Consider the following 14,250-nt stretch of genomic DNA (forward strand, 5'->3'; position numbering starts at 1 on the left):
AAAATATTGTTTACATTGACATCAGAGAGGATGGAAAACAAATTATGACATTTTTGTTTGTGTTAGGAGCAAGATACCGCTGGAACCATGGAAATCTGGGACAACATTCAGATTGGATGCTAGTGTCTATAAATCTATTTTTAATTTCCAAGCAGACCTAATCTGGGAACCTTGAAACAGTTTATTAGTCCCCTACTGTTCTGACATCCATCTGCCCAAGTACTTCTCAAATGAGGAGAGGGCTGGGTAGTGCCTGTTGAAAATCTATAGATATATATGAGAGAGGTTCACTGGAATGGTCTGAATGAAAGATTTTCTTCACAGTTGCCCTCATGGCCTTCAAAAAACCCTTTAAGTTTGTTGTTTCCTTACTCCTCAGCAGCAGTTCCCAGTCCTACCCTGCTCCAAACCATCCTGGTTTCAATGGGAAGTTCACTCCTCAGCAGACAACACCATCAAGCCTGCCACAAGCTGAATTTACCTTGTGCTGTTTCCCCAGACGTGACAACCACCTATGGAAGCGAAAGAGGTTTCGCAAAACTCATTGAAAGAGACAAAAAAAAGTCCCATTGTAAAAATAAATTAAAAAAAAAAAAAAGGTATTTCTTAAAACGGAATTCTTAAAACTGAATTTAAAGTATCAGCATGGAGGGAGAAATATAAATATAATATAAATGGAATCTCCATATTATTGTGTATTTCTTTGCTGGGTTAATTTGTCATTTCCATGAATATGCAAGTTACCTTTAATACTGACGGTCTTTTTTTTAAAAAAAAAAAACAAGGGCTGTGTTTATCAGGATTAAATGTGCTCAACCCACGGTACCAAACCCAGAACAATCCTCAGGAGCAGCCACTGGCTGAGGATGGAAAAGTGGAGTGCTTGGGAAGCCACATTGCTGCTGACTCCCGATTCCCCTTGAGGCAGCAGGAAATCAGGGCCAAGCTCTTTAAGAATGGTAGAAAAGGAAAACCAGGGAGAAGAACAGTAAAAAAGGAAGACCAGGGAGCAAGCTGGCACATGGAACATGAGCTGGCAGATGGAACTGAACTGGTTCCCTGAGTCCTTTGGCATTCCAGGCAACTTCTAGTGAAACATTTTTATCCCCACATCTTAAATAACTTTTTTTTTTTCCCATTCTAAGGTGGGACACTGTTGGGCTTCTGAGAAATTTGAATACACTGAACAGAGAACGCTTAAAATGCAAAGTCTGACCCAGGCTCTTGCCAGGGACACATCAAATAATGCAGGTCTCCAAAACCACAAACATACATGGCAAGATGCTGGAGAATCCTGGGTGTTGGGGCAGGCTGAAAAATGGCATTAGAAGGACCAGCAGTGCAGGGAAACCAGGATGGGCTCTTTAAGAGGAGGTTCATGGTCAGACAGAGGTGCCACTCTCAGCATTGCTACAAGGGTTTTGTGCTGGGCAAGGAGAGCAATAACAAACTGGAGAACTTTTGGCATTTCAACTTTATTGGAAAAGGGTACAAAGGAACCACCTCTGGATATTGTAAAACTCACAAATAAATTCTTTACAGCTGCACGAGGAAAGATAACAATGAGAGCCTGATATTTCATTCCTCACACAGTAAAAAATCCTATTATAGCCAATGCAGTTAGGGGTTCACCAGCTGTATTCTGGGAATTCTATATAACTTCTGCCTCTTTCTGGACCAAAACCCCCGAGGCCAAGGAGAGAGATTAAAAAAGCCCTCCTCTTCTACATCTCTGTTTGCTGGCCAGTGTCTGGGATGGAGTGAGCTGTCATAACAGGACATGATGCCCACCCAGGCCATGGAGGAGGTTTTCCACACCTGCCTCCCTGCCCTGAACGCCTGTCTGTTACCAGCAGCCACATAAAAAAATGCACATCCTCCTCCCTCACTAAAATCCACACCTTGGAGTGCACTGGTCGGACATATCTCGTGCTGATGGAAGAATATTTTGGGTTTTGTGGTTTTTTTATGGGCAGGAGTAAATGAAGGGGGAAAAAAAAAGCCAGAACATGAAAGGAAATGGAAGGAGTTAAAACCTCCCTGCTTCTCAAGGCCGCTTCTAAATCACCAGGGGAAAGAGGGTGCCACAGGTCAGGCAAGCGTCGTGAAGCTGGGCTATAAATTCTGACCATAAAAGAAGGATATTTTAAATAACACAATTCACCTCAGATTTCAGGCTCCTCCATACTCAGATACCCTAGGAAAACACCGTGCCAGGCAGCAAGGATGTGGAGAGAACAGATGGGAGGAGGCTGCCCTAAGGCATCCTTGTTCCCATGCTCAGGACCTGGTTCTACCACTGTCCCCACTCGGGATGGGGCTGGGGACACAAACCCTCACAAACCCTCAAAAACCCTCACAAACCCCCACAAACCCTCACAAACCCACACAAACCCCCACAAACCCTCACAAACCCACACAAAACCTCACAAACCCTCACAAACCCCCACAAACCCTCACAAACCCACATTTCCTGGCACAGAGAACCCACCTGGGGAGAAACTCAGGCCCTCCAGCCCCGAGGACAGACCTCTCAGGGACCCAGCAAGGTCAGGGGAACTCGTTGTGTTCAGCTCCCTAAAAAAAAACAGGATTAGACATGGAAAGGAGAGCTCAAAAATCAGCAGAGAAGTCATCAGCAAAGGTTTGTTTTGTTTTTTTTTTTCCTAGTATTCCATTTACTCCCAGAAATGGAGAAGCAGGAAATCTTTTGGAGCTCTCTCAGGTCAGCCCCATGACTTCTCTCAACAATCTTTTGGGTGCCAAGAGCTTCTTTGAGCCAGAAATCCTAAAAAAGAGTTAACTTTATGTTTACCTTAGACCCAGCAGTCCCTGGAGACCCTAATTTGGGGTTGTCCTCTCTTATCCTCCCTTATCCATCATACTGAATTCCCAGCACTTGGCTTAAAGGAAAAAGGATATGAATAAGTCTTTAATGTAAACAAACAAACAAAAAAACCCCCAAAACAAATAGAAAACAAAACAAAAAAAATCCCAAACAAACAAACAAACAAAAACCGAAAAAAAACAAAACAAAACAAAACAAAAAAAAAGTGGCAAAGTGCTCAACCTTGGTATTTAACTTCAATTTCTTGTCTGGAAGGGAAGCCAGGATGGACTTGAATTGCATACACACCAAAATACAGACTAGTGGTGCTGGTTACTTCTATTCAATCCTTTGTGCCACGTATTTCTCAACAAATATTTAGGGTTTTTCTTGTCTTAGAAGCCAGGAGCGATTATTTCCATCTTTTCATACCTCCCCCTGGGATGCAGGTATCAGGGAACTTAAGGGAAGTCTGCAGATTCATGTGACACTAGTTTCTTAGGTAATTAAATAATTGCAGATACGTAGTGGATTTTTTCTATCCTGAATGTTCACAAGTTGGTGTCATTTGACTCTCACTGCAGTCATCAAGTGAGAAATTTAAAAATTTGGCTCTGCACCTGGTTTGTAGCTCAACCTGGACTTCCACAAAGGCAGTTTGAGGACAGGGACCTCAGAAAAGGAAAGGATGAAGCAGAAGGGCAGAGAAGAAAGGAGGGAGAAAGGAGAAGAGTTTGTTCTTTCCATTAATATTAAACTGTCCATTTCCCAGCTGCAGGCTCATGAAAAGGAGACTTCTTGCTTATTACCCAGTAATTCAAACCTTACAAACCCACCTCAGAACACACAAAGACAAGGTAAAAAAGGATTTTTTTATTGCAGTTTCATGAAATCTGATCCCCAGCAGAGCTAAGAGAATTTGCTAAGCTTTTGAACACATATGCAGACCGGTATCAATTTCTTTTTTTATTTCTTCCTTACCAGATGAACAATATATATGAACAATATCACGTGTATGTGTGTTGGGAGAAACAAAACATGCATAAGCATAAACTAATGATTAATGCTGTGATTTCCTTTCTTACTTTTAACACTGGGCCAGCTGTTAAACAATCAGTCAGACCTGGTACCACTTTGATTTGACATGTGCCAGTGCTTTTTATCATCACCACCTCCTCCTCGGGCCACAGGTCCAAAACAGTGAAATTTTCTCAGTTCTCAATATATTCTTAGCCGAACACAAAGGCCTCAAATGGTCCATAAAAAGCAGAAGAAGCTCAAATCCTGGTGTGGAGCACCAGTGGAGGCACACTCGGTTATCAGAATCCACTGGCACATTTTGTACTTGCTGAAAAGCAGAGCAAGCCCACAGACAATTGTTTTATTTCCTGTGATTCTTGAGGTCCAGAGGAGTTGGCTGCCTGGAATATCAGGCCCACAAAACAGGCTGGAATGGTCTCCATCTCCTGTGGTTTACACGTGTTGATGAAGGCAGGGAAGCTGCAGAGGGGTTGGATGAGTGTGGCTGACGTGGTGCAGCACAGGGGTGGCTCTTAATTCACCAGTATGTGCCCAGTAAATATGTGGAGAGGGAGAGAGAGAACCATTTTCTTCATCTTCTGAGTTAGGCACGAACTCCTAGTGCAAAGACCGACCCAGAGAAGGGAACAGCACGCGTGTTTGTTTTACAAAACTGTGCAAAGGTTTGCCAAAGCTGTCACAGCGTGATGGCTTTGGCCATTTCTTTTCCCAGATCTTCACTCTGAGCGCCACTGCTTGGTTTGGAGTCTCTTTTTCATGAGCAGGCTTTAATAAATGCAAAAGTCTTGAGCCTTCTGAAGAGGTTATTTGCCCTAACCATGGTTAAGTCCAGGCTAGAGGGGAAGATTTTCTGCTGTCACACTTGTGCAACCTGAGTCCTGCCAGGTCCACAGCCCACTGCAGGCAACCTCATCAGTGCAGCTTCACAAAATTGCATTTTGGCTAATCCTAAACCCAGAAGAAACAAATGTGCTAAATAAGCCTGTTGAAGTCGACAGCAGCCTGCATATGTCAAACCAACTCGGGAATTATCAGCAGCTCCATACTGGGATCAACCTTTTCCTGCAACATATTGCTGAGGGTACTGACCCTGAAAATAAAAGCAATTTTGATGCTGCTAATGTGGTTTCTGGCTGGTATTTTTTTTTTTTTTTTAGCACAGCACTAACTGCTAAAAGTGGCAGCTAAGGCACCTCAGCAGCAAAGTTCTTTGCCACAAATCCCCACACCCACGTCATGCAGGGAGAGATCTGCCCATGTGGAGCTTCACGCAGGGTCAGGTCCCATTTAGCCTCACATCCACCTGTATCCCCAGTTTTCGTGCAGTTTCTCTTCTGTTTATTGCCACACACAGCACAAGGAGCCACCTTCCTGATGTGACACATCACTGAGCCAGCAATGGTGACTTTCAGCTATCCTTCAAATGATTAATAACTAAGGCAATGTACTTTTTCTCATGCTATATTTCCCCCCTCAAACATTGGGTTGTCTGGTAAAATGTGATTTCTATCAAATGGCTTAAAACAACCAGCTAACCAATGAAATCAGGGAGATCTCACATACTAAGAGTGCTTATACATATATGTAGACATAATTTTAACCCAGTTATCAAATACATTTCACCAAGAGAAGTATCAATTCCCATTATAGAAGTCAAAATATGTGACTGGGGAGAAGAGGAAGGTCTGGATTTGAGTTTTTCTTCACGAGAGGCAGCACGAGCTCAACCCTCAGCCAGCACCAAAGGCACACACATGAGTGTCTGTGTGAGAGAGAGAGGCTGTGACAGCCCCTCCAGTGGAAACAGCACCAGGGAGGGCTGAAACCACATAAAACACCAGGGAAAGAAGCAGTGGAGGAAACCAGTACACACAAACGCGTTTTTTTTCCATTGCAAGGTTAGACAGTGTGGCGCTGGGTGCCCGTACAGATAATTTCCCCATTCTGAGCTGCACACGTGTGCAGTGTGTGAGCAGCCACAGCACAGCTAGCAAGAGCAATAAACCCGGGGAAGGTTTGTTCTCAGCAAGTTTTGCTTCCCAGCTGGTGGCATTTGCGCTGTCTCTGGCCCCTTCATGGATGAGCTGTGTGACAGGAGGCTGCAAAGTCATCCTGGCTCCTTCTGCAGGGACAGGGGGAATCGTGGCTCCTGCTGGAAGCAGAAAGTGCAAGGGGTTGTTGGGTTATTGGTAAGCCTTTCTTTGAGATCCAGAATCACAGAGTATCTCAAGCTGGAAGGGACCCACAAGGATTATCCTTCCCCACCCCTGAGCTATAATTACTTTTTTCCCCCCTTCCCCGTTGGAAAAGAGGGGCAAATAAAGATTTTGTTTTGACCTACGCATTCCTGCTCTCTCCATTCTCCAGTAACGATTTAGGACCTGTTCCATCACCTGAGCAACCCCTGTGAAAGTCTGCAGAACGAGTCTCATAGTTAGACACTCCACAGGAAGATTAAACATTCTACAGAAGGACGAAGGATTCCTCAGAAAAAGCTTCAAAGCTGCCTCGGTCAGGTATCTGTTGAAAAAGACCAAACAAAAGCGTCTCTCTCCCACCATATCTTGCCCAAAAAAATCTTATTGCTACACAGCAATAAGTACAGATAACTGGAATTAAAATAAGGGAGTAGCATTTACTGACTTAATTTCCTGAATAGCCCTTTGTTAAGGGCTGTGTAAAACCTGCCAGTTGGATTAATCAATGATTTTTGAGGACCAACAGAATGGGCAGAAATACAAAGCAATTGTAGGTATTACTGTATCAATAAAACTGTGAACCTGTGATATGACATTGTTTAAGTCAGCCACACAAGCAATGTTTCACTGCAGACATCGTTAACATTAATCCATACTGTAACTAGCTGCAGCAAGAGAGAGGGGGGAAAAAAGCCAAAAACCACCCAGTTTGGAGCTATCCTATATCTCAGACAGGGTGATATAACATAACATATGTTTTAAAATGATAAAGACTTCCAAGAATAAGGCACAGTTTCCAGAATAATATTCATAACACGCCCAAACAAAAAGCAAAATCCTGTAATAATTGAATAATTGCAGCTTTCTGTATCCAAGAAAAAGTTAAAGGGGAAGAAAAAATCCAGCCCAAACCAGCCCTTGTCAGTGGCTTAGCTGGTCAACACTCTTACACACAAAGCCCAGTGCTCTTCCCTAAAACCGAAGAATTAATCAGCATTATGTAAGAGATTTTTATAACACTCTAAAAATACATTGTGAATTCCTTTCCAGTGTCGGACTGAGAAGCTTTAAAGTACTGCCACCCCTCATCCCCTTTTGTAACAAAGGCTGGATCTTCATTCCTGACGCTGGAAACTCGAATTTTGTCTCAGCGCTCGCGCCTCAAATCTCATTAATTACAGCGTTGGCCTCGTGAGATCCAAATGCTCCTGCTGGGAGCGGTGTTGTGCTCGGAGTGATGGAGCAAGGACAGGGGTGCCCCATGCCCCGAGGGACAATTCCTGACACACGGAACAGGGAACACCGCTCGGGTGGGTTTCCGTGGTCATTTTCCTGCCTGCTTAAGCGAACTTTTGTCCCCACGCTGGTGGGGAGGTTCTGTCGGTCCTTATTTTAATTCCCTCCCTTATTTTAATTCCAGTTATCTGTGTTTATTGCTGTCGGGCGCTGGTGGATCACACCCCGGGCCGCGCTCCTCCTCCGGAGCATCACCCCAGCCCTTCGCTCCTCTTTTCACACCCACAGGAATGAGGTGATCTCCATTCCTGCGCTCTCCGCTGAAGGATCTCTAAGCAAAATTACAAAGTCATCACCTGAATGTTAATATTAGGTAGCTTGGGAGGCAGACCTGTGAAGAGAATTTTTAACATCCAACGCTTCACATTCGCCGCACCCTCGTGCTCCTGTCCCAGGGCCCATCCCCTCCCTCATCCCCTCCCTCCCGAAGTTCATCCCGCTCTGCCCCAAAATCACAATCAACCCATTGGCGGCCCTTCAGGCCAAAACAAACCACGGGGATGCAAATAAATCACATGGAAAACGGGAAACAAAGCATTTTCAGCTGCGAAAGTCCCGTCCTGGGATGCACATCCAAAGGACGTTACCGCTATCTCGCCATCACATTTTTAGGAAACACCTCAACGTTGTCTTTTTCAAGATGAAAATTTCTCCCCTCGCAGGGCTGACATAACACTGACGCAGCCGCCTTCCCGAAATATCCCCCACCCTTAAACCACAAACAAATCAACCAAAACCATTGAGGCAAACAAAACGAGAGCTTTGGAGGATTGTCTCGCCCGGGAAGGATTTCGCCACCGTTATCAGTTTAGCGTGAAAGCCCTGGTGATACCACGGCTGACGGGGGGCAGAGGGGAGCCTTGGAGAGGAGCTACTCATCCCTCCTGATGGGTGATCCCTCCCTTCCCCAAGGGCGAGCAAACACTGGGATCCAAGTTCTGCTCCGGGTGATCTGCACCAAAGTCCCGCTACCCCTGTGGCTTGACCAAGGATGTCCACGCTCCCTCCTTTCCTTTCCTCAGCCGCCTTCTTTTAAATCTTACCCACAGCCCAAGTCCTTCTTTGTTCCCTGCCCTGGTTCCCTCTCTCCCTGCCTGTCTCTGAGCCGTGTCCTGCTTGCCCCGAGGGCCGCCACATCAGCTCCGAGGCACTTGCGACAATTCCTCTGCCCCAGTGCGGGATAAACGCCTCCCTTTGGCTCACCCTGCAGTAACTTTTCAGCTTCTCCCCCTGCTCTTTCCCCCTAAATTCACCGAGCATTGTGCTTTTACTTTGCTCCCCCGTTTTCGCATCCTTCGCTTCCTCGTCCTTCATTTCTTCTGCCGGCTTCTCCTTCCCATCCACTCACTCCTTCCTCCCTCTTTTTCTCCTTTCCCACTTTCTCCTCACACCATAACCCGCTTCCTCTGGTTTCCTGGGTGTAACTCGGGAGCAGGAGCCTCAGTCCCAACCGGGGTGAATGATGTCAGCCTAATTCACTCCTTTCCTCAGATCCACTCCAACCACAGTCTCACGCTGTTAATAAAAATATTTTTAAAAATCATGTCATGGGGTGAAAGCCCAAGACAACCAACTTTGGCACAAAATGGCTTTTGTTGCCGTGTGCTTCAATCTGATGAATTGTTGGGGTGGGTTCCAAGAGCACGCACATCCCACGCCGGGCAGGGAACTGCCACAAGCACCTCGGATTCCCCAGCCTCTCGCACTCCTTCCTGTTGTCTCTGCTGCTCCCTCGCTAATTTGTCCCAGCCGCTCATTAATATCTCCTAATTCCCCCCTCCCCAGTTTCACCTCACCAACCATTCCCTCCGCTCCGGCAGCTCAGCATCCAGAGGATGTTTTTTCCCCTTGCAGCTCCAGCAATGATAAACAGATGCTGGTGGTCTACGTCTGGCACAACTTCCCTGCTCCAATTTTGAATTTTGGTCGGGTTTTCCGTGGTCCTGGTCGTTCCTGACATTTGCCTGCCAACACGACGGGGAGGTGGATGTTGGGTGCGTTTGACCAAAAAGAAAAAAAATAATAAAAATAAGGGTTTGGCATTACACACTTGAAACATCGAAATACTAAAAGAGAGCCCCCCTCCCCACGGGTCACACACGGGAGTGGGTTTAGAAGGTTAGCCGCAGTTTAAACATAAGCAGGCATCAATATCTGCAAAATTTGGGACTGTGGTTGAGGAGGAAGAGCGGAAAAAATTCCAGAGCTTCGGGTACTTAAAAAAAAAAAGAGAAATCAAGTAACAAATGGCCCCACTGGCTGCTCTCTCTCTCTCTCTCTCCCGTCTCTGCGGAGCACGCAATTATTGCCATGTAACTTAAAAAAAAAAAAAAAATCAAAGCATTTCCTTGAATTTTCCTCAGACCGTGGGTGGTTTTTATTTTTTTTTAATATTATTCTTTTATTATTATTATTTTTAAGCTACTCTTAAGACACGCTGCTTCAGTTCAGGAAATATTTCCTCCCCACCTCCAGCCCTCTCTCTCTGTCTCCTCCGCGGCTGGGTGTCCCTTTCCCACATAGGGTGAGGGGTGTGAAGAGACCCTCGGGGTTTGAAGAGACCCTCGGGGTGTGAAGAGACCCTCGGGGTGCGCTTTTGTGGGGTGCATTTGGACTGGGAGTGGGGAACACGGAGAGACACGATCCGCGGCGCAGCTCGCGATCCGGGCCGGCCGCGAGTCCGCTCCGCAGTTTGCGCCTCTCCGGCGCGCGCTCCCCGCTCGGCGGCGCGGCGGCGGGGGGCGCGGCGGGCGCCGGGAACAGCCGGTTGTTTAAAAATCCTTCTCGAACCGTTTCTAATTCCCCCTCGCGCGGGGAGGGAGCGGCGCGCGCGCGGGGGGCGGGGGGGGTGTGGGCGGGGCCGGATGCGCGCCCCGTCCATCAGCGGGGCGGGAGGCGGGCCCGGCCAATGGCGGCCGCGTGTGGCGCCCGTCACCGTGGCGACGGGGCCGGTCCCGGGGAGGCGGTGATGGGTTGACAGGTGCGTGACAGTCGGGAGCTTCTCCGCAGGCATGTACGGCAAAGGCAAGAGCAACAGCAGCGTCCCGTCCGACAGCCAGGCCCGCGAGAAGTGAGTGCTCCATCACCCCCCCCCACCCCACACACCCCCTCACACCGCCGCCCCCTCACGGCCCCCCGCCCGCCCGCCAGCCCGCGGCCCCCTCACAAACTTTGCGGCGGAGAGGGGAGGGCAGCGGCCGCGCTCGGTGGGTTCGCCTCACCGGGACGCGGTGTCCCGCTCGGGGGATGTGGCGGTGCTGTCCCCACACACACGCACAGCCCGGCCCCGCAAGGTGCCGGGACCCCTCCGGTAACAAAGAGCCCCGGGCAGGGGTCGCGGTTGGCGTCCCGGCTCTCTCCGCCTCACAACTTTACGGCCGCCCCGCATTGTTGGCTCTCGGGGGGCACAAAGGGGAGCGGGCACCGCGCCCCCCGCCCGGGCTCCCGCTGCCCGCACAAACTTGCGCTGCGTTTTGTTATTTTATTTTTAATTTCTAATTGGCGAGCCGCGCTCCTGCTGGGGAGGGCTGGGGAGTGCCCGCAGCGCTGGAGAACGGGGAGGAAAACACAGTTTTTTTGGGAATGGACGGCGTCTCCTCAAGTTGTCCTGTAGCGGCTGCGACTTGGCGTGACCGAGGCCGGTTTGGCACGGTGGGGTGGAGGGGGAGGAAAAGCCCGAGCGAGGAGGAGGAGGAGGAGGAAGAGGAGGAGGAGGAGGGGGACGAAGTGTAGCGGAGGTGGGGAGGTCGGGGTAGGGCGGACACCTCGGTCCCGAGACCAGGTTCGCACCTCTCCGTTCCAAAAATCGCATCGCCTCCCGAGCGGGTTCAGCACCGGGAGCTGCGCTCCGGGCACGGCCGAGGAGTTTCTCTTCAGGCAGTTTGTCTTGAACCTTCACCTAAAAGTTTTTTTTTTTTTGTTCCTTGACTCTTTTCTTTCTTTTTTTTTTTTTTTTTTTTTGTGTGTGTGTGTGAGTTTACTAATTCTGTGTTTCATTACATTTGCTTTTTTGCCTTTTATTTTCTTCTTTTTTTTTTTTTTTTTTTGGTTGATGTTAGGCTAGTTCTGTTCGCTTTTATTTTTGGATTTGTTTGGTTGTTGCTTTGTTGTTTTGGTTTTTGTTTTTTTTTTTTTTTTAAGACTTCCTAATTCCAGATGCTGGCATGCACGGTTCCTGCACCAGCAGCAGGCCAGGCATCTCTGTTTCTACGGGAGAAGGGGAATTTGAGGCGTTTGACAATTTCACACCTAACTTTGCCACGGGAAAGTGGAGGGAGACAGAGGCAGCACTGAGGGAAGCGTTAATTGCTGAGATGGAGCGGGAGACACAACTTTGACTCTGGAATCTGATCAACTAGTGGCACTTCTTAGTTCCAGCGGAGGGATAATTTTAAAAATAATTGCTTAACCGGCTCGTGGAAGCACTGTTTATTTTGTCTTAGCAAAATTTGGGAATTAAACCATTTCCTCGTGGTACATGTTGCTGGTGTTTGTCAATACACTCGGTAAATCACTGAAGGGCACAGTGGGATCTCACAGTGGGACTGAAAACAAATCCATAGGGCTGCTGTGCATTGGATGGGATGAGGATCATGTTGTTTTAATTCTGTTTTGCAAAAGCTACTCAGTGCTAGCCACACACACAAGTGCTCTGGTCGTGGGGCTGAAAGTTTAAACAGTTTTCAATCGTACTCTTTCATTGTAGCTGATTTTTCTTCGGGTTCTTGGTGCTGTAAAGCACATAATACTTCGTTAGGTCTGAAAATATGTAATAATTTTCAGGGCAAGCCTGCTAAACTGATGTATTGTCAAGTAGCAACTGCCCTCCTAAGTAAAGTTGTGAGGACCTGCTAGATGGTGCTGTTCGATTTAAATACACGTTGTATCCCACTCAGAGCTAACAGCTGGAAATGTGGGCTCCTCACGTGTAGATTATTTTACGCAAAATACTGAAATGGTTTGTTTTTAGATCGTGGACCTGACAGGTCAGAAACTTCATGGTTGCATCTCCTTACAAATTAACTCGGCTGGGAGTTAGAAACATCCTCTTTCTACCCCTCTCCTCCTTCCTCCATTGGGAAAAAAAAACAACACATAAGAAAGCTTTGAGACTTGCTTTACTATGTGGAATAACATCATGTAGAGTCTACATTCCAGATTTTTTGGTATTTCACCTGTTAAAATTTCTTCCTTCAGATCACATCCTTGCCGTTTTCATATGCTTTCGTTCTGACTTCCAAAAAACTGTGATTGCATTTCTTTTCCCTTCTTAGGGCATTGTTTTACAGCCATAAAATGCTTGTCCAAAGGTAATGCATGAGTTTTCATTCCGCTCAAAAAGAAGTGGCTGTCCCAATTAAACATCACTACAAAAATAAAGCTCTGACTTCTGCATGAGATTGTGTTAATTTGGAAACCACAGAGGAAAAATACATATGTTTGACTGATACAATAAGTACTTATTTAATCAAGAAGAGTGGGATTGTAATTATGTTTAATACCAAAGTTTTTAGAACAGAATATTCAGCTGAACACTGGCGTGTCTCCTCAAGATTTTAAGTGCCTAAAATATGTAGACAGTAACCAATCTCCAAAACACACTTGTAATAATTGAGGAAATAATTTTTTAAAAAAAATTACACTCCCTCAGTTTTTAATGGCCTGATTATGTGGACCCTGTCTGTTCCCCATGAGGACGTGTGCCAGTGAGAGGACCAGGGTGTGAAAAGCTTATTTACCAAGTGTGGAAAAGATGTGTGTTGTTCAGCTGCTGCTTGTGATATTTGTTGTGATATATTTTACAGAACAACCCAGTGCCAAGCGTGTCTCGTAGGACGGTGTCTTGCTGTGTGCTGCATTCAGTATTTGTGTCCTTTGAGGTTATGTAATTACTATAAAAACGAACAAGTTTTGCCAGCCATTTGTAATAGCCCTTGGCAAATTTTCAGTTCCAAGATGGCATTTGTTTTATGGTCCCTCTCTTTGTCCCTTCTGCTTGACCTCTGGGTAAACTGCCTGTGTTCTTTATCTTCACCACACACGGGAAGTGTGGGTGGATGAATTTGGGGACAGCAGCACCCAATTTTGTGCCAGAGAGGTGCAGCACAGCACAGCACAGCTGGGTAAAACACTGAAGGTGAGGACAGCGAAGACACAAAAATCACAAGAGTCTTTGTGCCCCTTTCTCTCACTGTGGAACAGCTCTGCCTTAATTCTGGGCTGTGTCCGTCCCAGTTGCTCAAGGATGGAAAAATTGTGTTAAACAGTAGCTCTTCACCACACATTGTCGAAGGAAAAAAAAGACTAAAAAGTATCCTCACATCCTCTATTGTTAACCTCTTCACAGCAACTGTGAACAATATTTCTTCATTTTTTCACCCCTTATTCCTTAAAATAGGGCTGTTTCAGATTAGAGGCTTGGACCTGCCAACACTTCACAGAATGGTGGAACTCTCTAAACTTTTAGTCTTTGAGAAAAAAAAGGACCAGACCACACAAGTTCCATTTGCAAATTTATCTATCTGTTTATATATAAATAATACTTCAAGTTAAAAATATATATGTAGAAAAGCAGTTCTAACAAACATCTAAGGAAAACTAAATTCTGGTGGGAATATATGTTTTGAGTTCAGTTTTCTTCATATTCCAGTGGTCTTTCAAACTAGTCCTCTTCCCAAGAAGCCCTTAATCTTCTTTGGGCTTGGCAGACACCCAGATTTTAGTTAAAAACTAACTGGATGACTGGAGACTGCGACTTAATTTGTTATAAATGGATGCTTTATCAAAAAAGAGAATCTCTTCAGGTCTGTTTTGAGAGGTTGTCTGTTTGTATGTACAGTTCCTTTGTATGAGTGGAGTTCCTTGTGTGTCTTCTTTAATGTTTTTTTT

At 46.4% G+C, this 14,250-nt stretch overlaps 1 protein-coding gene and 1 long non-coding RNA gene across 5 annotated transcripts in view; one reads left to right on the top strand and one right to left on the bottom strand.

Moving 5' to 3' along the window:
* Window positions 1–3,678: 3,678 nt before the first annotated feature.
* On the bottom strand, window positions 3,679–9,662 carry LOC115491136 (uncharacterized). The gene is made up of 2 exons (XR_012053111.1): window positions 9,163–9,662; window positions 3,679–6,388 (listed from the first exon to the last, which is right to left on the bottom strand). It is a non-coding gene; the product is annotated as an uncharacterized lncRNA (long non-coding RNA).
* Window positions 9,663–10,242: 580 nt separating this feature from the next.
* SSBP2 (single stranded DNA binding protein 2) overlaps window positions 10,243–14,250 on the top strand; it is a 136,865-nt gene continuing 132,857 nt past the window's right edge. Inside the window, exon 1 of one of the 4 annotated variants that reach the window (XM_030258308.4) lies at window positions 10,243–10,432. In XM_030258308.4, coding sequence (XP_030114168.1) covers window positions 10,374–10,432 — 59 coding nt within the window. In that variant the 5' untranslated portion in view covers window positions 10,243–10,373. The remainder of the gene's footprint in view (window positions 10,433–14,250) is intronic. The other 3 variants (XM_030258310.4, XM_030258309.4, XM_030258311.4) reach the window with 3 other exon arrangements.

The sequence above is a fragment of the Taeniopygia guttata genome, chromosome Z (genome assembly GCF_048771995.1).
Source record: "Taeniopygia guttata chromosome Z, bTaeGut7.mat, whole genome shotgun sequence".
Lineage (NCBI taxonomy): Eukaryota > Metazoa > Chordata > Aves > Passeriformes > Estrildidae > Taeniopygia > Taeniopygia guttata.